Source organism: Varanus komodoensis, unplaced genomic scaffold (assembly GCF_004798865.1).
Source record: "Varanus komodoensis strain SLA01 unplaced genomic scaffold, ASM479886v1 scaffold22, whole genome shotgun sequence".
NCBI lineage: Eukaryota > Metazoa > Chordata > Lepidosauria > Squamata > Varanidae > Varanus > Varanus komodoensis.
In genome coordinates, this window is record NW_025335606.1 from 11,771,616 (window position 1) to 11,799,064 (window position 27,449).

The following is a 27,449-nucleotide window of genomic DNA, read 5'->3' on the forward strand; positions in this document are numbered from 1 at the left end:
GTTGTTGTTGTTGTGGCGATAAGATGGAGGAGGAGAATGGTGTAAGCTGCCTTGAGCCCTTTGTAGGAAAAAGGCAGGATAGAAATCGAAAAATAAATAAATATGTAGTTGTGCATTCATTCCCTTTCTGCCAAGAGCACAGCACTCCTCATCTGCCCGGGCACTGTGTAAATGTGGTGAACAGGGAAAGACGCTCACATCCAAGCTAGCGTGATATGTTCATCCGACTGACTCGAAAGGCACGAAGTAGGCATGCAAGCTTTCAGGTTCTTCAGAACTCTGCATCAAACAAGATGGTAATCAAAGCAAAGCGGGGAGAGGGAAAAGCAGCTCATGTTAAAGCTTTAGAGTCTGCATTCATTCATTATTAAAAGTATTTCTGTATCACTGTTTGGCACAACAAGGCCCTCAAAGTGATGTATAATAAAATCCAATCCCAAAAACATTTGAAGAACAGAACGTGCTTTTCAAAAGCAGGCCAAAGCATTTATAAGCCAAAGGTCTGATGAAACATCACTATTATTACTGCCTGTTTAAAATGCAGTGGGGCTATGGCAGAGTGGAAGAGCCCATGCTTAATGCACCGAAGGACTCCGACTTGATCCCTGACAGTTCCAGGGTAGATCTGTAAATATTCCTTCCGAAAGCTCCAGAGGGTTGCTGCCAGTTAGTGCTGGCTATGCTGGACAAGATGGACCAAGGGTCTGATTCAAGCGGCGTTGCTCACACACCACAGAAAACCATGCCATTTGGTTTCTGCAGTGAGCAAGTTTGGGACCAGACCGACTGGGGAGATTGCAAAGTGGGTTTTTGGGCTGCCTGTGCGATCCTCCTGGCCTTGCCAGGCATCCTGATAGCTCCACCAGCGAAATCCCAGTTTTCAGTCCCTATTCCTGCCTATAGACCAAGTGGCTCCTCCCAATTGTGCTGCCATGATACTTAGGTGGGCTCCCCCTCCCCCACCACACGTACCTGTATACTTCCCAGCCGCTTCAGCCCCCACAGAGATTTTTATTAGATAAAAACAGTTTTGCAGTGATTCCCTGCTTTTCTGTCTGCATATTTTCATGCTGTTGCCCTGTTTCCAAAAATAAAAAGGAGATGGGCATATTGTTTGGCCAATGGGAATAAAGTATGTAGTAATGCATCTGTTGCTAGGGAGCTGAGGGCTGTAGAGATCAAAAGACAGAAGCAGCCATTTCTGCAGCTGCTCTCTTATTTGTTTATTTATTCATTCAATATTTATGTTCCACCTTTTTTCCTTTCAAGGAAACTCAAGGCAGCTTACATAACTCTCCCCCTCCTCCCCCTCTTATCCACAACAACAACCCTGTGGGGTAGGTTGGGTTGAAAGGCTGTGACTGTCCCAAAGGCACCCAATTGGCTCCATGGCTCACCAGGAACTAGAACCTTGTTCACTCTTAACCACTACTCCACACTGGCTCTTACAAGGACACTCTATAAAGTTTCCATACCAACCATAGTGAAATGGTGATCCTGAGTCCATGGAAAAGCCATGGAGAAGCATGGAAACCTTTGAATAGACCAGCTATTCTCCCCATGGTTTCAGCAAACTAATCCCACCACTCAGGAATCTGAGGCTGGCTCTGGACAGGTCTGCAGACCTATAATGGTAAAGATTTCACCATAGCTTCTTGAGTTGGCTGAACCTTCCCAGCTTCCTCTGTTTCTAAGAGAGATGGAGCCAGTCTTTGGGAGAGGATTCCACTGGGAAGCTGCTACTTCAGAAAAAGCCCAGCCTTGTGACAGGAGTTGAGGTTCCTTCTTTGTGCATTCAAAAGCCACAGACCTTTTCCTTGCAAAGCATTCTTTATTGACCAAAAGCACAAACATCTCTGCATCTCTGAACGTGCACATTTGTTGAACCCAAACTGGTATTTACCTCCAGGAACTCCCCTTATAAGCATGTCTGAAAATGAGCACACCACCTCTCTGCATGCCAGTCCTCTAATTGGGTCACCCTCCTCTGCTGATGCCACATCAGGGGGTCAACAGCCGTTCCCACCACATCTGTGCCTGAGGAACACCCCTGCTCCAAGTTCCTTCCTGTCTTCTGATTCTGATTCTTCTGGAGACCAGCCAACGGCCCTGGAGAACATGTGTCAAAGCAGCCCCCTTTCTCTCTCCTAACCTTTGCTCTCTCTCAATGAGAGACATGAAACTGGGCCTCTGACAAAGATTTCAAACTATAAGTGAGCATTTATGGGAGGAGGCGGTGTTAAGTAACAGCCTTTGAAACAGAAAGTGGAATGGATGCAGAAATTCAAGTTAGGTTCTATCAGGAACTGAAATGGTGTCAACTTCTACCTGGAACCCTCACAAGGATTGCAGTTTAAATGAAAATCCCCCAGGTTTAACACCTGCTGGGTTTTCCCCCTCCCCTGAATGAACTTTGGCTTTGTTTTCTGAGGAACTTGAAAGCTTGCACAACATTGAGTTACTTTTAATTGGGCTCATCAAGGTATTGTGCTAATATTGATTTTCCCGCAGGGGAGGTTTTTTTGGCTAACATGGCTACCTTCACTTTTCATGTGAAAAAGGAGACATTGGAAATGGTATGCATGAGGGGGATGAGGAGTTATTATTCACAGTATATTTCTTTTTATCCCCAGTATGTTGCAAATGGGTCAACTTATACCAAAAGGGTTAATATCAATTGACACCCCTGTCCCAAAGTTAGATATAGACTGGAATGATGCCTCCATACAACAGTGTTAAAAATTAGAGAAGTATCAGAACAATTGAATGGGCAGATGCAAGGATAATGACTGTTTATTCACAGTTAAAAGATCGGGAGACATGGGTTGTCTTTTGTTTGCATTAGCATGCTAATGTTCTTATTTTTTCTTGTGGAACACCCTGGAAATATGATTGATGGGTGGCATAAAAGTACCCATAATAAATAAATACAAATGTTCAAGCTTTCTCCTCCCTGCAAGCTCACTTGTCCCTATGGTAAACTTCCCTTCTCCCACTTTATCCTCAATTAAAGGTTATATTGGCACAGATCTTAACGAAGGATAAAGTCTAACCAAGTTCCCAGCTAATTTGTGTTGGAAGTTGGTTAAAAACACTCTGCTTAAAAGGGAATGTTGCTCAGCTGTTAATACAGGTGAAGTTGCCACAGATGTGTGCTTCTGACCATGATTAAGGCAGGAGGGGAGAATTTGCTCCCAAGATGGAAGAGGCTACAGGAATATTATGGGGCCCCAGAGCTCCAGAAAATTTTGATGGGCAGACGTTCATCATGATCATCCCATTGAGAGCTCAAGAAGCACCAGCTGCGGTGGTGACCCCCATCAACTACACAGTTTTACATTTTCCACTTCCATTGCAGGCAGGTCTTTTGTAAAGCCAGTGGGTCTTCTTGGCCCATTCAAGACCAATCCACCCCAACATGGATCGAGAGGTTAAAGTGTTGTTCTGGGAGATGCAGGTTCTAGTCCCCATTCAGCCGTGAAGCTTGCCGGGTGACTTTGAGCCAGGCACTGGCTCTCAGCCCAACCTACTTTATGGCGTTCTTTTGTAACAGTCAAATGGAGTGGACATGGAATGTGTAAGCTGCCTTGGGTTCCTTGCAAGAGGAAAAATGAAAGTAGTAACAGGATGCAGTCCGATGGATTAGGGCATGGCTGACAGAGGGTTACTATTAGGGGGGAATCATCGGGATGGTGGATGGTGACAAGCGGGGTCCCCCAGGGCTCATTCCTGGGATCTATCCTGTTCAATCTTTTCATCAATGACCTGGAGGAGGGCGTGACCAGTCTGCTGGTCAAATTCGCAGATAATATTAAAATGGGGGCAGTGGCTACAACTGAGGAGCAGGTACTCCAGATCCAAAAGGATCTGGACAGACTATGGAAGTAGGGAGGGGACAACAGGATGGCATTCAATGTGGATAAGTGCAAGGTCTTGCACTTGGGGTGTAGGAGTAGGTGTCATAAATGCAGGTTAGGGGACAAGTGGCTGGAAAGCAGCACTTGTGAAAGTGACTCGTGGCGCTGGTTGACTGCAGGCTAAACATGGGCCAGCAGTGTGATGCGGTGGTCAAGAGGGCAAATGCCACCCTTGGTTGCATAGCCAGAAGTGTGGCTTCTAGATCGAGAGAGGTATTACTACCACTCTATATGACTCTGGTGCACCTGCAACTGGAGTATTGCGTTCAGTTCTGGGCTCCACATTACAGGAAGGATATAGCCAGGTTAGAATCGGTGTAGCGAAGGGCCACAAGGATGGTGGATGGATTGCAAGGAAAGCCATATGGGGCGAGTCTGAGGGTACTGGGCCTTTTCAGCCTGATGAAGAAGGGATCTGTTGGCAACATATAAGTACATGAAGGGGTGTCGCACAGAGGTGGGTGGAGACCTTTTTTCCCCTGCAGAGGAGGGCAGGACATGTTCCAATGTAGCAAAGCTCAGGGTACCAAGGTTCAGTTTGGATGCCAGGAAGTACTTCCTGACAGTTAGGGCCCCAGGGTATGGAATGGGCTTCCACAGGAGGTGGTTGAGGCCCCATCGGTGAGGGTGTTCAAGGACAGGCTGGACATGCACATGGTAGGCATGTCATGAGCAGAGCCAGCTGGAGCCGGGGATCAGACTGGATGGCCCGGGAGGCCCCTTCTGACTTGCTCTGTTTCCGTGAATATTAATAACTTTGCAGTTCAACAGGAACAGCTTACAGCAATACGATGTTGCTAGGAAAACATGTCCCCTACCCCTTTTTCCGTGAGCATTGCCACTAAGTTCAGAAGGACAGGAAAACCTGATGCAGAGCGGGGACGGGAAAGAGCAGCTGACATGACCACCGCCAGTAATCAGATAGCCTCCGTACTTTGACCTGCAAGTCCTGGCTCCACTGCAAAACCGCATTGCTCTCATGTCTAAGAGGCAGCCAGTGCTGTGTACACATGGACTCCCTGAAAGACACCAAATAGCCAGAAATGGCATACTTTGCTCAAGCATCAGGCAGTTCAAATGTGTTGCCTGCTTTCTAATCCTAGAGATTTCTTCTTTGGAAGTGGACATTTAGAATCAGATAAAATAAAATAAGCCAGAGTAAGCCAGAGTACTTCAGGATCAAAGTGGGCATGTTGACTGCTGATTCGATTATCGTTTAGTCGGTCCTGCACAGAGAAGAAGCTGTGTGGTGGATTATGTGGCTTTTAAAATTGGAATGGCAAAGGGAAACACAATAGCATTTGGGTTTGGCATGTCACCAGCTCAGGTTCTGTTTTGATGTACATTTGTAAGGCAGTTACCAGCATAATATGAAATTTCACTAAGCAATGAATTCAGTTTCAGTTTGGATATAGCATGTGATGCCAGAGGGGCACGATGCTGAGCTTATTTGCAGAAAAACTGTTCTGCAACTTCCTGAACACCTTCATGCGGATACCGGCATATGCAAGACAAATTGCTCTCGCATAAGAAAACACCTATCAAGGGTATTTCTTAGGGATCTGAGCAATTGCTCTGCTTTCTGGCTAGCAGAGAAAAAAGGGTCCTTAAACAATAATTACAATGCAGTTTATGCATTTAGCATATTTCCTAAAGACTCAAAGCATTTCTTAGGAATTCTCCTTGCAACAAAACTGCAAGTCCTCTGTTTTATTATTTTCCTCTGATTACAGATAATGCTGAGAAATGATAGAGGAGAGCTATTCCCAAAGGATCCTGGAAATTTTAGTTTGGTACTGGGGCTAAGAGGGTACTCCCATGAGTACACTCTGTCCTAGCCCCCACCTCAAGAATTACAGCTTCCAGAATCCCTTGGGGAAGGAACAGTTAGTTTACAGTGCAATCCTATACCTGTCTGCTTAGATGTAGGCCTCATTGAGTAAAATAGGATTTATCCCCAGATAAGCGAGTACAGAACAGCAGCCTGAAGTATAGAAGGGGAGTGGAATTGTAGGCACAAAGGCCAACCCAGACCTCCCAGTCTGGCCCAAATGGCCACATGCCCTTCTCTTATCTTCACCTGTTTTCTCTTGCCACCAGTCAGGTGGCTTCCCATTTCTGTGACTTTTTCCCTATTCCTAAAGCATGTTTTGCCTCTCCTAAGGATTAATTTCTGGCGCTGAGGGTTTTAAACTAGATAAGCAGCTACTATTGGTGCTTTGCCCCTGTTTCATTTATCTTCAGCCCTGCCGGCCACTGAAATGAGGCCTTCAAGAAGTCCTCCAAAATGGCATTTGGCATTCAGGCCTCTGCCCATGAACAGTGCTATCACCTTTAGTGTAGGTTTAACTGGAAGACTACCAAAGAGATCTAACCCAGTCACGTTTGACTCCTCAAAAGGAAACTTCCCTAAAATGAGGGAACTGGTAAAAAGGAAGCTGAAAGGGGGAGTCAAGGGGCTTAAGTCCCTTCCTCAAAGCCATATTACTAGAAGCTCAGATAGCAACATGGAAACATAGAAACAGAGCAAGTCAGAAGGGGTCTCCCGGGCCATCTAGTCTGACCCCCAGCTCCAGTCGGCTCCACTCATAGTATGCACCCATCAGTTAGGGAAAGTAGCGCAAAGTCCAAAAGTCACCAGCATAGTTATCAAGCAGTGTCAAGGAAGCAAATGGAAGCTTTTCCCAAATAAGGACAATAGAAGGGAACTCAAACTTAGGGAAATGCAAGCAGGCAAAAGAGACGCAGAAAGGTATTTTGAAGAGCATATTGCTAAAGACATCATGACCAACGAAAAGAATTATTTATATATACCAAAAGCAAGAAAGCTGAAAGAAAGGCAGTTGGACCACTGGATGAGAATGGAGTTAAAGGAGTACCAGAGGAAGGTAAGGATGTTACAGAGAAGTTAAATGAATTCTTTTGATCCATTTTCCCTGCAGAGGATACAGGGCAGATATCTGTTGCTGTTATGTGCCATCAAGTCACCTCTGACTTATGGCAATCCTGTGAATAAAAGTTTTCCAGAATGTCCTATCCCAGACATCCCTGCTTAGTGGTCCTAAAATCAAGGCTGTGGCTTCCTTTATGGAATCATCCCCTCTCTTATTTGTTGTTCCTCTTCTTCTGCCTTTGACTTCCCCTACACGATGGTTTTCTCTAGTGAGTCTTGCCTTCTCATGATGTGTCCAAAGTATGACAGCCTCAATTTTGTCATTTCTGCTTCTGTGGATACTTGTATATGTACTGATATTTTACAGAACAGAGTGTGAGAAACTAACACAGACAGCGGTGGCAAAAGTTGACATTCTGCATTCCAGCGGAGGTCCCATAGAGATCCATATTAGAACCAATGCTTTTCAACTTACGCATAAATGATTTGGAATAAGGAGTGAGCTGCGAAATGGCCATGTTTGCTGATGACACCAAACTATTTTGGACAGTGAGAGCCAAAAGGGTTTGTGAGGAGCTTCAGAAGATTCCCTCCAATCTGGGACAATGTCTGTCAAAAAGGCAAATAACTGTAAGCAAATGTAAAGTAATGCACATTTCAGCAAAAATAATAATAATAATAATAATAATAATAATAATAATAATAATAATAATAATTCCCAACCAATTATAAGCTTATGGGATCTGAGCTAGTGGTGGCTGACCAAGAAAGGGGTCTTGGAATCACAGTGGACATCTCAGTGAAAATGTCTATGCAGTGCGCAGCTGTTTTGAAGAAGGCAAGTTCCATGTTATGCATACTTAAGAAAGGAACTGAAGTTAAACTGCTAGTTTCAGACTGCCCTTATACAGATCTATAATGTGACCACACTTACAATACTGTGTACAGTTCTGGTCACTGCACTTAGAGAAGGATAGGAAAAAGTGCAGAAAAGGGCAACTAAAATGATCAAGGGGCTGGAGAAACTCCTGTATGAGGAAAGGTCACAACAAGTAACTAATACGCTGGAAAACAGAAAGAAGATTCAAGGTGATCTTGATAGGTTGGAGCATTGGGCTGGAAACAACAGAATGAAATTCAATAGGGACAAATGCCAAGTGCTGCACCTAGGAGAAAGAAACCAAAGGCATCATTACAAGATGGGGAATACTTGACTCAACAATACTGCAGGCGAGAAGGATCTCGGGATTGTGGTAGATCAGAAGCTGAATAGTACTTGAAAGGGTGTCACAACGAAGGATCTCTTCTCATTCATCCTAGTGTTCAGGACACAGAATACTGGGCTCAAGTTATGGAAAGCCAGACTCCAGCTAGATGCTAGGAAAAAATTGCCTGACCGTTAGAGTGGCACAGCTATGGAACCAAGGATCTAGGGAGGTTGTGGGCTCTCCCCCACTAGAGGCACTGAAGATGCAACTGGACAGCCATCTCAGAGGGATGGTTTAACTTGGTTTTCTGCACTGAGCAGGGGGTTCCACCCAATGGCCTTCTGGCCACTTCAACTCTACTCTTCTATGATTCTAGGAAGTCAATCCAGGCAAGGCTTTGATGGAATCACAGGGAGGTTTTTCTGACCCGATGGAGGGTGTTCAACCTGTCCTGAATCAGGTTACACTCTCTTTGAAGAAGCTGGTTCATGGCTTGAGAGGAAGGGGCAGATACCCACGTGGCTACAGAGCCACGTGGCTACAGAGTGCCTTCTACCAGCCTCAACTGGTGGCCCACCTCCACCCCTATCTGAAAAGGGCTAGTTTGGTTTCAGTAAGCTACTCTCTGGTAATCTCTTAACTGATTATTGCAATGCACTGTACTAGGATTTCTCTTGGAGATTGTTCAGATGCTCCAGCTTAAGCAACATGGAGCAGCCAGATGAATGACTGGAACCAGATGGTCCAGACATGTAACACCCACTTTCATTGGCTGCCTATAGCCTTCTGAGGTCAATTCAAGGTGCTCAGAATATATAGGCTTTGGGACAACAGTGACTGATGGAATGCCTCTCCCAGCTGCGACCTGCTAGAACACACGCTCAAGGTCTGAGGCCTGCTTCCAGTTGCCACCTCTGAGAGAGACTTGGTTGGTGGCGGCCTTTTCAGTGGTGGCTCTCCAGTAATGGAACAAGCTCCTACCTGGCAATGTGGGCCTGGAACTGTGGCCCACCTGGCACCAGATCTAATGTCTTTCTGGCACCAGGCTAAGCCTGCCCTCTATGACAGGGCATGGAATTGGCTTCAATATTGTATTGCAGCTTTATGCCAGCTGCATAACAGGTCTTACGATTTAATTTGTTACTTTAGCCTTTTAATTTTGGTTTTAGATTGAAGTTAGGGCTTCTAAGTTTTGTGATATAATTTTTATAATGTTACTGTTATTTCCATTTTATATTGAATTTAATTGTGTTTTATGTGGTCTTGTAAACTGCCCAAGTTCTTGTTGTATTTAGCTTAGGAAAAAAGGCAAGTAAGAGGAGACATGACATAGGTGCACAGAATTGCATATGGTGTGGAGAAAGTCGAGAGGGAGACATTTTTCTAGAACTCAAAGGAGTCAACTGTGTAGCTGACTGGTGGAAGCTTCAGGACAGATTAAAGGAAATACTTCTTGCTGTAGCACAGAATTAAAGGATAGAATTCACTTTGTCAAGATATAGCAATGGCCACCAATTTGGACAGCTGTAAAAAAGGACTGGAGAAATCCATCCTTTGAAGGCTCTCACAAGCTATTAACTCTAATGGCTGCATGCCACCCCTGGTACCAGCGGCAGGACTCCTGTGTACGCCAGGTACACGGGTACATGGATGGGAGGTGCTATGCTCCCATGCCTGCTTGGGGGATCATTTGGGCAGCTGATTGGCCACTGTGTCAACAGGATGCTGGACTAGGTGGGCCCTCAGTCTGGACCAAAAGGGCCCTTATGTTCTTGTGTAACCTGCTTCTGGAGCCTGGAGAGCGGGGCAACTGCCTGGTGGGGAATGATTTTCGGGGGGAAACAACCCTGAACTGCAGCCATTGCAGGGTGCTTTCCACCTGTAAAAAGGTTGCACACATGTATGCATAACACACATTTTAGCCTGAAGGCCAGTTCATGCCTGCACTGTGATGTGAAGCGGAGCTCACGCCACATAGACTTGATCACTATGTCTGTAGTGCCAAATACTCCTAGGCAGGTATTACAAATTCTGACAAGCAGACAGTATCATGGAGGCCCAAGATGGACAAAAGATAAATCTCAATCTCTAGGTGAAATGCATTAGATTAACATCGATCTCTCATTCTTAGATTCCTAAAATCAAAATCAACAAGATGGCTGTCTCCATTGTATCCCCAAATGATGCTGCTGAAATGAAGAAAGTTTAGGGTAACAAGGAGTGGGTTTTCTATTAAGGTCTCTTCCATTCTAGTATTCCAAATGAATTCTGGGCTCAGAGTTCTTCTGCATCAGGCTCCAGTTGCTGGATTGCAAGATTCCGGTGAATTCCACAATGTTAGAGAAATCCACAATGGATGCAAATAAGGCTGGTGTTCTGTGAATCTGAGCTGCACATTTATGTGGGTTTCTCCAAGCTTCAGTGTGGATTTTTCTAAGTTGCACAGATTTAAGGGACTTGCCAACCTTACAAAAAAACTTTGGGGTTTGATTTGCACAAACTGGAATTTGCATTAGTCCAAGTATGTGCCTGTGCTAATGCACACTTGCACAAGTGGAACAACATTCCCACGCATAACCTAACCTCCCTGCACAAAATTATTGTCAATGAGTGCACAGCAGAAAGAAAGACATCAAACAATCCATGAAACACGGATAGAACTGATTTAACTCTGTATATCTCTACCCACAAGCCTATGTCTTTCCACAGCTAATCCTGGCTTCAAAAAAAATTAGAAGAAGAGACATTTCCATTTGCATTCCACATCTGAATGTGGTCATTTTAATTCAGATTTTCAGGTTTTTCATTTATACCTCTAAGAAAATCAAAACTTCAGAATCTGGATTGTGAGTCCATGTTCATAGGGATGAAGAACACTTCACTTGGACAGACTCTGAATGGGTTTGCATGTCTCTCTTGTGACCCACTCCTGAGTTACAGCCCTCTGAAAAAAGCACCGTCACAGCGCAACCATAATCTTATTTGCTCTCATGTGCACCTCACTGAGTCCAAAGGGTCCAATCATCTGAGTATATGAACCCACCCACCCTGCATTGTAAAAATTAAAATCAAAATCCCCCCATCACCCCTGCTTCTCTATGATTAGGTGCTACAGCTGGCAGGGGTGGAGCAAAGGCCAATAAAGGGAATTCACAATTGGGCCCAAGATCCTAAATTTTACATTGGAAAGAGAAGAAGTTTGACACTGGGGTGCTGTTTTCTCAGCCTGACAAGCATCATACACGACACGATTTCCAGCGGAAGCTATTAAGTGGAAGAGCAGAGTGCATCTGCAGCAAATATGCAATGAATTAAAAAAAAAAAAAAACAGGTTGTTTAGCTTTTTTCTTGATGATGAGCAAATAGAAACCATAATGGCATTTTTACTAGCCTTATTCACTTTAGGGGGATTTTAATATGCGTAATTGACCTTATGCTTTTCCAAACAGAATAGTAAGGAGTTATATGTCTACAAAAAGGAGACAGAAGAATGTTGCTTCAGGATGACAAGCAATGATACTGGAAACACTCGCTCCACAAGTCCATGCACATTATGGCTAATGACTTTTGAGACTGACTTGAGGCTTTTGTGTTGATGATAAAGGGCTCAGTGGCAGCATCTCTTTGCAATCCTCTTTCCTATCGCTTGAAATATATATTGAAAATATGAATATTGAAAATGTATGATGCTCTCTCAGTTTAATTTGCTTTAACGGGTTTCGATAGGCTGAGTCTACTTGTTGTCTTTTGGAGTTCAGCAAATGAAGGCCTGTGATCACAGTCCCCGTGAAAACTCTTGGTTTCTTTCTTACTTGGGAGAAATGTCCCTGTTCTGTATCTGAAACATGAAAATGCATTCCTGAAAATAAAACCTCTAACATCAGAGATAGTTATATTCTATAGCTCCTTAGTTTCTACGGGAGAGACTGAGTTTTATACTAGGGAGATGAGTTTCTCCCTAGATTTTATTTATTTACTTACTTGTTTACTGTTCACTCAGCCATGTTGCTTTTCTACATGGCTTACACTAAAAATCCCAAACATAATACAGTAGATCCACCCCATTGTCTTGAACATGGACTCCTGCAGCCACCCTCCTCTTCCTCTCCTATTCCCTTTCTATACATGGCAGAAACTATCAGGAGCAGGTGAATTATACATTATTTGTATGTGTTTTCTGCATTTCTAGTCCGTATTGGTGATGCTGTGGCCAAGGCAACTTACTAATAATGGACTGGCTGGAGACTCGTCATGCTTAGATTAGACCCATTCAATTAAGTAGGATTTAAGTAATTCATAACCAACAGGTCTTCGTCTTCCATGGATCTACTCAAAACTTGACTAAATCTGGGTCCAGCATGATGCATATTAAGCACACACATATATTTATTGTAAAATATTTCAAATTAAACTAAATACGTATAAATATTAATATATGCATGCACATAAACACAGAGAGAATCCCATTTACTTTACGACAGAAATATTGAAAGCAATAATGGAAAGGAGGCAAAGTCCTACAAAAAAGACAATTCCATTTATGAGTTCCTCTTTATCCCCCTTGTTGGTCCCATAACCATGTTCCTTCCTAGGACTGTTTGCTTAAACCATTCTCTAATGGTTCTGTTGGGGCCTCACCCCCAAAAGAAATTAAGACACAGTGGTTTCAAAATCTTATATTCTAAGTGGCTGTGTGTTCATCTGAGATCCTCGTTACTAAGCTCTAACAGCTACCTCATGCCGGCAATGTGCATAACATTTGGTAGAAAGAACAGAAGCAGCACAGATTAAGTTCCAACTGGAGCCTAAATTTAGATAGTGGAGAAGACCACAAGCAGAGGAGAACGAAGCGTAATAAGAGATGAATGAGAGCAAATGTACTTATAACTACTTTAGTCTCATTGCATTAGGGGAGGAAAAGTGAAGGGTTATGCTGTAGCCTTCAAAGGGAATGTGAGTTTCAAAAAAGGATTGTCTGAAGGGCATGGGAAGAGCCATGCTGGATCCATCAAGAGTCCATCTAGTCTACAGACCATGGGAAACAGATGTGGAAGCTTCCTATAGCAAACCTCACAATCAATACATAGCTTCTTGTTCCTGCTGTAGAGATCTCTTGCTGGATCTTTCAAGTGTACTCATCAAGCAAAAAAGTGATACATGTACCTACATGTGGGGAGATGGAAGAGGATTTTTTCAAGAGCGCTAGACAGTGTGTCTGAAAATGGTACCTACCACATATGTTTTCTGCAACTCCAGTTATCACCATTGTCTGCTATGGAGAATATAATTGCAAATACTGAGCATGGTTCAACTCTTTGCTGTTTTGGTTTTGGGGAAAGTTGGGAAAAATGGCAAATCCGGGGAGGAAAGCATTTTCCCACCCGAATTTTCCAAAGGCAAGGACAGAAAAAAATGTATTTTTAGCCTTTTTTTTTTTTTTTTTTTTTTTGAGGTTTGCCCAATCAGATTTTCTCTTGGGTGTTTTCTCTGCCCCAACTGGCCTCCATATCTCTAGGCAAGTCATTGGTATTCATGTGAAAAACTAGTTTCTGAGTTGGCAAAGAACCAAGTTGCTGTGTTGCTGTGGCTGAAATATTGGATTCTGACTGGGCTGAATCTAGGTTTATATGCTTGCTCTACCATAAAGCTTTCCACGTGGCCTTGGAGAAACCACTGTCTTTCATGTCAATCCATGTTACAGGGTAGTTTGGAAGATAAAGACAGGGAAACTTTGGATGCTTCCTTGACTCCATGTTCCTTGGAGCAAGGAGAAGATTTGGATCTGGTGCAGGAATAGTGAGGTATTAAGGATAGATCTTTATGAATTCTTATGCAGCCAAAACAGAACTAACCATGCAAAAAAGTACAAAGAATATTTAAGAAGGGGCTTGAAGAATGGAGAAGCCCAAAATTGCTCAATGAGCCTGCACAATAACTATAGAATTCTAGCTAATCCTTGAAAGGAGGGGTGGAGAATTGAAACCCAGAGGGGTGGGTTGGAGGGGAAAGAGAGCGGTTGAATGGAATGGAGTAGAGTGGCTGGCTGTAACCTTGTACAGGAAGCCTCCATACTGCAGTATTTTGTTACAGGCCTCAGTTTCGTGTCAGATGGAATGAAATTAGAAAACAGCACATACTGAAAATACTGGTGCTTTTCTGATTTACTTTGGACAATGAACTAACTGGTCAGGGACTGTTCTTGGTTTATTCCCTCAAGAAAGCAAAATATGACCTACGCTTCCTTTTTGGCCTTAATTCAAGCCAAGGATCATACCCAGGATCCACAGGGCTCAGACATCAGAAGGTACAACAATGCACCTCTGATCATGTCCCAAGTGCTGAAAACACACACATACATGCACACACATACATGCACACATGGGAAGGCCAGGGGAGAGCACATTGGTTGTGGTCTCACTATGTACATCAAAGCACACAGCACAATGTCAAGCAAAGTAGACATTTTAAAGGGGGCGGACTCCTACACAGGGTTGCCATGGGTGACAATGTTGTTGCTATGTGTTGTCAAGTAGCCCCTGGCTTATGGTGACCCTCCAAAATGTCCTATCCATGACCCGCTCAGCTCTTCAAAATTCAAGGCTATGGTTTGTTTTATAGAGTCAGTCCATCTCCTCCTCTTCTAACTTCAGTCTTGCCTTCTCTTGATGTGTCCACAGTATGACAGCCTCAGTTTTGTCATTTTTACTTTGAAGGAAAGCTCTGGCTTGACTTGATCAAGAACCCACTTGTTCATCTTTCTGTCTGTCCAGGGGATTTGCAAAGCTCTTCTCCAGGACCATGTTTTGAAAACATCACTTGGGTAACAGGCTGCAAAAGTAATTTAGCACTGAGGAGATCCTCTCTTCCCCCAGATGATAACCTGTCCAAACATGTCTGAAGATCACCTTCAGGTGATCTTGAGATGAAGAATAAAATCAGGGAAGCATCCAAATGAGTATGTGTTGTACTTCTGGATGTTTTAAATTGCCCTCACATTGACCGGAGAAATGTAGGTTGCAGTCATTTTTCAGGTATGCTGAGAATTTTGGTTCAGTTCAGCTTTGATAAGAATTAACCCAGATTCATCATTTTCTTCATATTTGGGCAACAAGAATTTGGTATTTCTAAAAAATGAATGTATGAGAAACTGATATTTAGAGAGGATGGTGACCTGGGGGTGAAGGAACTGCCAGTCCCTGGTGCAGTTTGGATTTGCTGGGATTTAAAGCCCCTGCAGGTGCAGGGGCATGATTAAGATGCTCCATCCCAGGAGACTAATGGATCTGGATGGTTCGTAGGGTTTTTCTTCTCATCTTGGCAGATGATTTTATCAAAGCTCTGGTTGAATGGAGATATGGCCTCAGTGGTTGACACATTCACTCCCATCGAGTGGAACCCAATCAGCCCTCTGGTTTTCCAGGGTGCTGCAGGTGATGAAACAAATGAGACACCTGCGAGATTGATGTTGGTGGAAAACTTGGAATGTGCCTAATTGAACATGGGTTGGCGATCATTTGAAAGTCTACTTGTTGAAGAAATGGTACTTCTCTGCCTCCAGTGCATCTACTCAGATTGTGCAATGGAGCTTTTTTGAGTGGTCAGAGGCCTGTTAGGCTTAGGCCTGCAAGTAGAGAACCACTCGATAGCAAGATGTGACTAATTGGCATAAGACTTTGCAGATAAAATCAATCATATCTATACCGAGTTGAATGTCAGAGTTCAGACGTGTCCAGTAAATCTAACTTTGGTTCCCGCTTGTCCAGTTACAATGAATTCAATGTAATTCATACAGCCTGAAGATGTAGACAGAATCCTTGGCGACATGAGGTCTACCAGTTTTTTGTGGTTTGTCCTTCTCAGCCTATAAAAAGCACCAGGGGTACCATCTAGGTGGGGAAAGGCAGTGCTGAATGCTTCTTTATGGAAAGGTGTGATTCTGTCTTGACAAAGGATGCAATGGTAAGATGCCCCCCCCCCTTTAAAGCCCTCCATGAACCTCACTGGGTTGAATAATTTCCATCCAGTCTCTAATATTCCATTTTTGGAAAAAGAGGTACAGAGAGTGGTGGCTCTGGGTATTCTGGATGAGATAGATGGTCTTGAACTGTTTCAGTGAGACCCGGTTCTGGGCAGGGCCTTCTTTAGTTGCTTGCCTTGATGGATGATCTGTGCTAGGAACTGAACAAGGAGAATGTGTCCCTCTAAGTTTCGCTAGATGTTTGGATGGACAGCCTTCGATACCATTGACTCTTCTGAGGCTTCTACCTGATGTGGGACTGAGAGGGGTACTGTTATGCAGTGGCTCTAATCTTTCTTGCAGAAGCAATTTCAGAAGGTGATGCTGGGGGACCACCACAACCCTGGCTTATCCCCAACTTTCTCCCAGCAGCAGGCCTAGTGTCAGAAGACAGCATGGGTGGACATTTGTTAGGATCCCAAGATTAGGAGGCCAATGTCCTAATCCTGTTTCTGTTTCCTCTTGGCACCAAGTATCCAAAAAGATCAGGTGCCGCCTGATATCCCTTTCCGTGGTCCACCTTTCCCAGGGTAGAAGACCCGCTGAGCTTGCCATGCCCAGGAGCCTCCAAAACCCCAGGTGCTAACATGGCAGAACATGCAACAGGGGAGCTTGATTTTGCCTTCCTACCTGTCCCAGCAACACAATCCCTGGATATCCAAGTGTGCAGCAATGTAGAGGTAAATTATGAAATGCAGGTACTCATCATGACACAGTTGTGCCCCAAATTGTAAACAGCTGCATTGATCCATATCAAAAACCCACATGCAGCTCCATTCTCACTACCAAGATCAGGTCTTTTGTAAAGCCAGTGGGGTGGTTTGCTCTTGAGTTGCCCATTCAAGACCAAGCCGCTCCAAAATACTTTGCACTGCAAAAGGGGATGAGATACTGTTGTTGCAAGGAGGAAATCTTCTCACTCCAGTTCCTGTGAGAATTGCAGCTAATCCCAGAGGGAACGGGGGATTCAGAGTCACAGGGAGATGGCAGATAATCTCAGCATCCCCGTTGTTGCATCCCTGCAGATGCCAACTCCTCTATATCACCACTCACACGGATGTGACATTTGGATTGCTAGTTACCAGGAAAAGCAGTTAAGATATGGGCATACGCAAAACCATAATGGATCAATAAACTAGAGGCAGGGGTGGGTATCTCTGATATAGGAGCCAAGCTTGGTCTTCCTGAGAGCTAAATGTGACTTTCTGGGATTCCGCAGATTACTGGGGCTTTGTTAGTTGCTTTAACAGGTCCGAAAACCTACCTTGTTTAAATTATTGGAATTTTAAATTTCAAAGTATTTTAAATTTGGTTGTAAAAGTTTGTATGGCAACATTTCAATGATGTTTTATACTGTGGTGTACAATATACTGTATTTTTAATGTGTTGCTGTAAAGTGCCCAGACAACTTTGGCTATTGGGTGGTCAAGAAAATGAATGAAAGAATGAATGAATGCCAGAGTTAAAAATAGAGCCAGTTGAGGTCCCAGTTTGTGTTCCAAGCCCAGCGCACTCATGGGATGCCAACCTCCAGGATGCTGGCACTTTTTTTCAAAATATGGCAGACTCATAAATAACCCTGCTTTGAGTCTCCTTCTGTGTTGACAGGAGATGTATTAGTTATATAGCTGGATGTTAGATATGGTCTGATATTTTAAGTGCATAGTTGTATGGCAGTTAAATAATGTTCAATCAATAGTTTTATGTTCTTTAGTCTGGTTAATAGGTTTATAAGTTAATTCATGCCCATATCGTTATGGATATTATGTACTGCTTATCCTAATTCACTCATCTGATTAAGTGTGTTATGTGTTAGGAATAGGGATGTAAAGAAAGGAGAGTAAAGGAGGTTCCATGACAGGATCCATCACAGTTTGTTTTCTTGTTAAAAGCAGTTGGACAGTGGCAATTTGGACTGGGGCCAGGGGATGAGGGTTCCCTTTAATCCCCGCCCCACACTGTCCAAAGTCCCCCACCCGCAAATCACTCTTTGCTCTGGCCAGGAACATCAACTTTTACATATTTCCACAGAGTACAATTGGAAGCTTAGCTGGTCGACATCTTTTAGGAAAACAGCCTGTCCCCTTCCCAAGTGTCACAGCCACTTTCTGAGCGACTCCCTCACCCAAGCTGGGCTGACCTTTCAAAGGGCAAAGTAGGATCCAGTCATTCTTATGTCTCTAATGCTCATAAGAAGTATATATTGCAAAATCCATACAATAAAATTATTTTAGCAGGCCTTAATTTTCAAAGGTCACTAACACAAATGTGCAGACATTCAGGATCTCCAGAGCTCTTCATCCAGGCAGCAGGTTGGTGGTGCAGGAAGAAGAGGAGGGAGAGAAGTTCTTGTAACCAGGATGCCTGCATATACAGAGGCCGTATTCAGACATTCCAAAAGGACAACAAGGAGCACAGGGAGAGAGCTTGGGCTAGACCTGGCCACTCCAGCAGTGCCTTGGTCACCTTCTATGCTCAGAAGGCAACTGTGTGGACCGAAGAAGCTCCTTTTATCTGTCCTAAATATCCCACCAGTCAGCTTCACATGATGGTCTCACTGGCTTCTAGTATGATGAGCGAGGGAGGAAAATGCCCATCTATCCATGTTCTCCACACCATGCACAGTTCTGTCCACCTTTATCATGTTTCTCCTTACTTGCTTTTTCTCAGAAATCCCAACTGTTGTGATTTTTCCTCCCTTTTCTGCACTTTTTTCAATTCTACGATGGGGAGTGGGGAAACAGAACTGACTTCACATACATTTGTATCAGTCTGGTTTAATCCCAATTCCTTTCTTGATCATGCTTTAGTAGTAGTAGTAGGAGGAGGAGTACTATTTGTAGTAGCAGTACTCCACCCTAACCCTGAGATCTCTTTCTTGGTCAGTCACCATCGCAAACTCGGTCAGGTATTCCTGGAAGGATTCATGAAGGATCACAGGGATAAGTCTTTTGGAGATGATGGATTTTGAGGGCTCCAAGTGACCATTCTGCTCTTGGGCTTCCCATGAGCAGCTCACTGGCCATTGTGTGAATAAAAAAATGCTGGATTAGATGGACCCTTGGTCTGATCCTGCATTGCTTTTCCTATGTTTTCATAGGCTGTTCTCCTCCATCATTGGGATGCTTTGAGCCATTTGGCATGCTAATTTTTACCAATGTTCCTGACTGGGTGGAGGGTCCCTCCCTGTCCAGGGTAAAAAACGTGATCATGGAGGAGAAATCATATTCTGGTATGTTTGTCCTCATTGCTTTTGGGTGGCACCTTAAGGCGCCATGGTGGACATCCTACAGACATTCAAGTTCAGCTCTGACACACAATGTGATCGTTTCTGGTTTCAGTGCTGCTAGGACAGGGCTGGCGATCCTTTTCAGCCCAAGAGCCAAATTACATTTCTGAGATGCTCTTGGGAGCTACATTCCAGTGATGGTTGAGGTCAAAGACAAAAAAACAAAAGTTAGGGCATGATAGAAATTGGATTTTGCAGCTGAAAGCCTTTACTGTCAGTAGCTGACAATATTAAGAGAAATATTTCAACCATTCAGAATGAGGGGAAATTGCACACGTGCTGAGAAACGACCAACCCCAGCCCTGAAGTTCCTTGTTATTGTTCAGTCTCAAAGTCATGCCCGGCTCTTTGCAACCTCATGGAAAACATTCCTTCAGGTTCTCCTGTCCTCACCATCCCCCGGAGTCCCCTTAACCCCACACCCACCTCTCCAGTGACCCCATCCAGCCACCCCAACTTCTGCCATCCCCTTCTCCTTTTGCCTTCAATCACACCCAGCATCAAGGCCTTTCCCAATGTGTCCTTCCTTCTCATTAGGCGGCCAAAGTATTTAAGCTTCAGCTTCAGTATCTGACCTTCTGAAGAGCAGTCAGGGTTGATTTCCTTTAGGATTGAATGATTTGATCTCTTTGCAGTACAAAGGACTTGCAGGAGTCTCCTCCAACACCACAATACATAAGTATCAATTCTTCAGCTCTCAGCCTTCCTTACGGTCCAACTTTTACAACCATACGTTACAACTGGAAAAACAATAGCTTTGACTATAGGAACTTTTGTCAACAGGGTGATGTCTCTGCTTTTTAGTATGCTGTCTAGATTTGCCATAGCTTTCCTCTCCAGGAGCAAGCGTCTTTTAATTTCTTGGCTGCAGTCCCCGTCTGCAGTGATCTTGGAGTCCAAGAAAATAAAATCTGTCACTACTGCCATTTCTTCCATCTATTTGCTAGGAAATGAGAGAACCAGATGCCATGATCTTAGTTTTCTTAATGTTGAGTTACCCCTGCCCTATGGCCACTGGAAACAGGAAGACCTTGGATTAGTGTTGATCCTGCATTTCTTAAAATTTAAATCCAGCTGTTAACTCAAAACTAGCTTCATCCTAGCATAGGTTCCTCAATTGGTAGAAAACAGAAGTGCAGAACAAGTAGGTGACCTTTATACCAAAACAGCTGGAGATAAATTTAAATGTTGCGCTAGGAAAAAAATGAAGGAAAGGTAAGTTAATGAAGGCCTGACTCCTGTGATCAATTCCTAGATTTGGGGAAAGGAGAATTGACTCTGCAAAGTGAGCATACATGCATTGGATTTTATATGCATGCTCCCTATTGCAATGTTACAAAGCAGGATGGAAAGGAAAGGGAACCATGTCGGCCGTAAGAAATATGTCAAAATCCCTATTTGTGAAATAGCTTTATTGGGCCAACTCAAAAGTCACCCAAACTGTGCAGGCCTTCAAGCTCTCCACACCTTTTCTTCGGGAATATTGCAAAAAGCAGGTTGCAGAGGAGAAAAGCGGGAGGGGAGGAGGAAGAGGAGGAGTTTGTCATGATGTTGAACTCATCATGGCTTCCTTATCATCAGAATCTTAGAACGAAATGGGAGGGAAAGCTTGCGGACATCCAGACTGGCTCAAATGGCTGATGCGATGGTCTCGGGTTTGATCTGGATCTTCCCTCAGGACTGCTATGAACAGGAAGGAAATGAAGAAGGCCTTTGGGATGGTGGGCACCTAATTCAGAAATATCTTCCAAGGAGTGGTCACCTGGCACTCAGGCTATTGTCTTTGGCACAGGCTAATCTTCCCTCCTCTCCCAGGCTTTCTAGCTCATTATAAGTACAATCCTATACATGTTTAGAAAGTATAAGCACATGCACAAAGTACAAACCATGCACCTTTAAAATGTATTTTCAGATATGTTAGCATGTTTGTATTTTCTTAATTTAGTCCCTGCAATTTGGTTTCATTTCTTATATCGGCTAATCTTATGCTGTACCACTGTGTTTATTTGATATTGTTGACATTATCGTGACTTTATTTTTAGTATTATTATTATATGAATAATACTATTTCTCATATTATTGCTACTGTCTCTCTTCTAGAGAGATTTATTTCATGAACCATTTAACGAATTAAAAAAATGAAACAGAGCTTGAAAATGTGAAATTTGGCTGTTACTCAGAACTGGCCCCTTTTTTGGGCACGCAACATAATATTTGTTTGATTGATTGATTGATGGATTGATTGATTTCTAACCTGCCCCATTGGCCACATGGCTCCCTGGATGGGCTACAATAATAAAACCATAACTGCAATATAAAAACATGAATCACAAATTGCAATAAAACACTAGAACAATACAATAATAATAAAATAATGATTTCATAAAAAGGCATGCCCCATTGTTAAAATGCCTTTAAAAACAATTAAAATACCATTGAAAGAAAAAAGTCTTCACCTGGCATGAAAAAATGTATAAAGAGGGTGCCAGGGGAACCTCTCTGGGGAGCTTATTCCAAAGTCGGGGTACCATTATAGAAAAGACCCTTTCTCTTGTTGCCACCCTCCTTATTTCCTGAGGATGGGGCTCCATCAAAAGGGCTCCAGATGTGAATCTAAGGTGCCAGGTAGGTTTCGATGGGAAGAGGCTCTCCTTTAGCTGCCTTGGGCCCAAGCCAGTTAGGGCTTTAAATACTAGCGTGAGCACCTTGAATTGGGCCTGGACCTCAACTGGAAGCCAGTGAAGATGGCAGAGGACTGGCTTTATATGATCATACCTGCCAGTCATTGTTAGCAGTCCAGCTGCTCTATTCCAGGTCAACTGAAGTTTCAAGGAAAGCCCAACATAAAACACATTGCAATAATCCTCTCCAGCACAATCTTCCTATTTGCCCATAATAGGAAGAAAATACAGCAGAATCTTGTCCAAATCAAGCCAAAAGGTACTGTATTTCTGTTGCAAATGCTGGTCAAAATTGGGGGAAGGAGAGCGGAACATATATGAATTAAAATCAGAGAATTTACATCTTTTTTCAGGAAATTAATTATCATAGTCAATATTTGCACAAAACAAAGGCAGCCCTTAAGCCTACAAAGCAAGATCTCCAAATGTAATGACCTCCCTTTATTTTGTCTCTAGGCGAGAAATTCTTCAGCATGTTGACGTGATCAAAAACTTTTCTTTGACAAAGAATATGGTTCGGATCGGACAACTGATGCATTATGATTATTCCAGCCATAAATATGTTTTCTCCATTAGCAATAGCTTCCGGTTGCTGCTGCCAGATGTTTCGCCAATTCAGAACAAGCAGTACAATATCTGTGCAGTTGTTGGAAACAGCGGAATCCTCGTAGGCAGTCAATGTGGGCAGGAAATAGATAAATATGATTTTGTTTTCCGTTGCAATTTTGCCCCAACTGAAGCATTCCAGAAAGATGTTGGGAGGAAAACCAACATTACCACCTTCAACCCCAGCATCCTGGAGAAGTACTACAACAATCTTTTGACCATTCAAGACCGCAATAACTTTTTTCTTAGCTTAAAAAAGCTTGATGGAGCCATCCTCTGGATCCCTGCCTTCTTCTTTCATACTTCAGCAACCATCACAAGAACATTGGTTGACTTCTTTATTGAGCATCGCGGGCAACTCAAAGTCCAGTTGGCTTGGCCAGGAAATATAATGCAACACGTCAACAGGTGCACCTCGTTCTTGCCTTTAATTTGCTCGCTGCCATGCCTTCCTTGTTGTTTGCCATGTGACTGATGTGCCGTATCCACATTCACGGGAGAGAATGGGTTATGTATTCATATAATGTGAGGGTGGGTTATGTATTCAATTGTTTATACAATGTCTATTATCCCCCTTCTCTTCTAAATATAGCCCAAGTTGGCTTACTCCCAAAAATCCACAGTACAATGTGCACACTTGGATCTTGGGAAATGCATGTTAAAACAAGATAATGAGGTATAAAAGTGACAACAGTCCTTGTGGGATTAGATCCCCAGGGAGGTAACAAAAATGGGAGTTCCAGGGAAGCCGTGGAATGAGAGTATTGACTGCGTTCACACAAGAGGGGTGTTGTAGTTAAGTGTGGGTTGAAGCAAGGGTGGTATTGAAACACGGGCTATCCCCGAAGAAAACAAACCATGATGAACAACCCCCAGAAATCAACAGCCAACCGTGAGTTCTACCCATGGATTGTTCATGGTCAGCCACCCACGGCTTGCTACTGCAGCTGGGTTCAAACAACAGGATAACCCACTTTCAGCAAGAATCCATGGTTCAGCAACAACCCACGCTCAGCCTTAACTTAACCCCTGAGTGTGGATTATTGTGTTGTCTGAACCCAGTCAACGTGAGTAGACAAGGGAAAGTCTATGCCAGGAAGTACAAACCTAATTGAAATGATGAACACACAGAGAAGTGGGCAAGAGGGTAAGAGAAGCCAGGGTGCAGCTCGCAGAAAGAGGAATGCAGGAATTTGGGACTGAACCACCAGTAAGCAAATGAGGAAGAAACCGCAGGATTATACCAAGTCTTACCACTGGACCACCCAGATCAGAGTTGTCTAGGACAAATCTTCCTGTTTTGGTTTCTCTTAGTGTCTTATTTTTCCAATCTTAAGTTCAGTGTATCTGAAATTCTAATTTATTTTCTCCAGTCTTAAACAGTCCATCCCATGTTGAGGCTTTTTTAAAAAAATTCTCACAGATATTCAGAAATATTCTGTGTTATTATGCTCTTGGGCCTATTCGAGTGAAGTGTTAATTTTGAAGGCTGAGTTTCAGTTTGCATCTTGGTCTGAAAGCGTGGAATTGGGTATGTTCACATCCCAAATCCCCCCTTTCCCCTTGTATTGTTGACACAATTGGCAGCATCTCTGTAGGGTTTCAGACAGTGCTTCTCTGCAGGTGCCACAGACGGACTCCAAAACATTCTGCATGTAACGTAGGTGCCCCCCCCCGCCCCCCGTGGCTGATCAACGGCCCTTCTGCAAAGGCATAAAATGGTGAAGGAACTTTCCCAAAGGGAAGGAAAGCTGAGGCACACCAAACCAGCGCTAGAACCCAAGTCCAGCAGGACTGTGCCTTAAGCAGGAAGTGTTTAACTGCAGGAGTCTCACTCGGGTCAGATCAGAAAACAAGCATATGCAGGACTTTAACTGTTACAGTGGGTACCAAACTACCCTCGCCTTGCGGATTAATTCCACCATCTTTCTAGGCAGTTTCTCACACTTGTGCTTGGTAATGATCGGCCTTCCTGTAATGCAGAGAAGCTCAGCCCTGCTGGCGAGCAGACTGGCACTCCAGGAACCTGTAGCTTGGGTGTGTTTTAATGCGATAGACAGGCTAGGTGACTCCGTGGCCTGATCTGCTAGTGCTCTTCTTACCTACTTAGGCACACAAGCCTGACTTTCTGCTGGAACTTCGGCTCCTCTGTTCCAGGTGTGCCACAAACCCCTGATCCGTGAGCCAGGAGTACAGAACTTTGAGCCAAATCCATCTGCTCTGGGGTCCTGATCCAGCCCTCCAAGAATCCCTTGATGGCCATGTCCCCTGCTCCTGGTTCCACCCCCTTATCCCACTCATCCATCATTCGGGGGCTTTGTGGGTTTTGTGCATCACACACACACCCCCTACACACATCCAACTCTAAAGTTGAAGTGCCTCTTGTAAGGTTTCATTCCTGGCATCAAGAATTTTAAGCTTAACAACGCCGGTATTGTAACCTCACCAGTTTTGCCTTCAGTCTCACCCACCACTGGAGTGTGGCCCCTGCACACATTCAATGGGCCGGAAGAGGTTCATCACCCAGACTCCTGGCACATGGGACACCGGTTGGCTGCCTATGCTAGAAATCCCTTTGCCTCAGACCAGTTGTTCTGGTGTGCACTCAAGCGCTTGGGCAAGTCAGAGCAATATATCAATGGGACCAGTTCTCTAGGGAGGTCGTGGGCTGCCCCACACTGGAGACATTCAGAAAGAAACTCAACAGCCCTCTGAGAGAAATGGTGTAAACTGGTGTCCTGCACCGATGGCCTTCTTGGCCCCTTCCAACTCTACCATTCCGTGAAGTCCACTGACCATGCTCTGCAGAATCATGGAAGGGTCAACACCACAGGGAGTCTCCCTATCCCAGCTCCTGGCATCCATCCCTCTTGCTCAGGGTTGCCTGCTGTCCAGGTGGCTCTACCTGGCAGAGGTCTTTCATGTCACCCACCACTGACAACTCCTGTAACTGGGCCTCCTGTATTCAGGGCAAGCCCTCTGCCGCCACACTAAGCCCGTTCCCCATGGATGGCTTGATCCTGCTAGGTGCTGAGGCTCATTTCATCCAGGATGTTGCAGTGGGGCACCAGATGAGGGGAGAATCCCTTTAGCTCTTCTGAGCTCAAGCAATTAAGGGCTCTCTAGGTTAGGCACTTTGTAAATCAGAGATGGGCAGCCTGCAATATTAAGGCCAAATTCAGCTCTCAGCTGCAAACGCCTGACCCTCTGTCTAATTCCAAAAGCCCTCTGCAGGCAATCAATTCAGATCTCCGCAAGAGTGATCTCTTTCTCCCCTGGCAGCCCACTGGGCAGGAAGGGAGACAGAGCTGGTAGCGGAAAGAGAGGGCAAGGGAAAGGGAGAGTAAAGGGGCAGTCGCTGGCTATTTCGTGATCTGCTTTCACCTCTCATCAACACCCCCCTGGTGGAATGCAGCCCCAGAAAGGAAAAAAATAAGACCGATTGATTCCACACCCCTGTTGCAAAGAAATGGATGGAATAATACCAGCATGTTTACTTCTGCATGAAATAAAATAACAAGAGCCAATGCAGATGGGGAAAAAATGTTAATCCAGAGCAAGATGCAGAATTATTTAGCAGGTGGGATGAACATTGAGGCTAAATAGAAGGCTCCTGGGCTGCTTTATGATTTCTAAAGAAAAAGCTGGGAAGTGTGTTTACTAAAATATTTACCAAAACAAACAAACCCAGGTAGCCAACTATATCGAGATCAAATTCAAAATATAACAAATAAGCAAATAAATTTATTGTAATAGCTGCCCAGAAAGCATGATGCTAATGGGTGGCTTCCAAACAAATTCAATGAATAATAAATAAATGTTGTTGTTAGTCGCTAAGTCGTGTCCGCCCCATCGCGACCCCATGGACAACACTCCTCCAGGCCTTCCTGTCCTCCACCATCCCCCAGAGTCCACAGAAGCTCACGCCGACTGCTTCAGTGACTCCATCCAGCCACCTCACCCTCTGCCGTCCCCTTCTTCTTTTTAACTTTCAAAATTCCACACAAGTTATTAATGAGTTGACAGCAGCCAGATTTCCATCTTATACCAGATGCAGATGTTATGTCAGCCAAAAACCTGCCAGGCAGTGTTGTCTTATTGTCATGACCAGCAGCCACACAGCTGGAAAGGGAAAAGCAAGAAGTGTGTACATTTTGGGGATGGTTGGTGCCACCTCCGAAAAAGGCCTGCTTTGCAAGGACAACCAATACCTGCATTTCAGATGGGCAGGTCCAGAAACAATGATGAATGCATTGCCGGAATCTTTCATTAACAGATAATCTATTTCCCACATCGTGCGTTCTTATTATTTTACAGGTACTGGAAAAACAAGCACTTGGCCCCCAAGCGACTCAGCACTGGCATTCTCATGTACACGCTGGCATCAGCAATCTGTGACGAAATTCACCTGTACGGATTCTGGCCATTTGGATTTAATCCGAACAACCGAGAAGACCTTCCCTACCATTACTTTGACAAAAAGGGAACGAAGTTTACCACCAAGTGGCAGGAGTCCCACCAGCTCCCTGCTGAATTCCAGCAACTCTTTCGCATGCATGGCGAAGGTCTAGCAAAGCTGACTTTGTCCCACTGTGCCTAAGGATTTAACACTCAAAGTGCCAAATGATTGTTATTGCTGTTGCTGTTTTTTAAGAAAAAGTGCCCAAACTGAATTCACTGTTCTTCAAAACAGAATTCGAAAAGAAAAAGCATTTGTGAGGGCAGGGGGAAGTCCTTTCATTCACAGACGCTTTGTAATCACCCCTTTATCCCCGTCTTCCAAGGCATAAGAGGGTGGGGTCAGCGTATTTCTCAATACAGACACCTGTTCATGCAGT

General features: G+C 44.1%; 1 protein-coding gene across 1 annotated transcript in view; it reads left to right on the forward strand.

The window, feature by feature from the left end:
* Window positions 1-27,211, forward strand: part of ST8SIA3 (ST8 alpha-N-acetyl-neuraminide alpha-2,8-sialyltransferase 3) — a 32,846-nt gene extending 5,635 nt beyond the window's left edge. Inside the window, exons 3-4 of the mRNA XM_044431492.1 lie at window positions 22,462-23,019; window positions 26,929-27,211. Coding sequence (XP_044287427.1) covers window positions 22,462-23,019; window positions 26,929-27,211 — 841 coding nt within the window. The remainder of the gene's footprint in view (window positions 1-22,461; window positions 23,020-26,928) is intronic.
* Window positions 27,212-27,449: the final 238 nt, after the last annotated feature.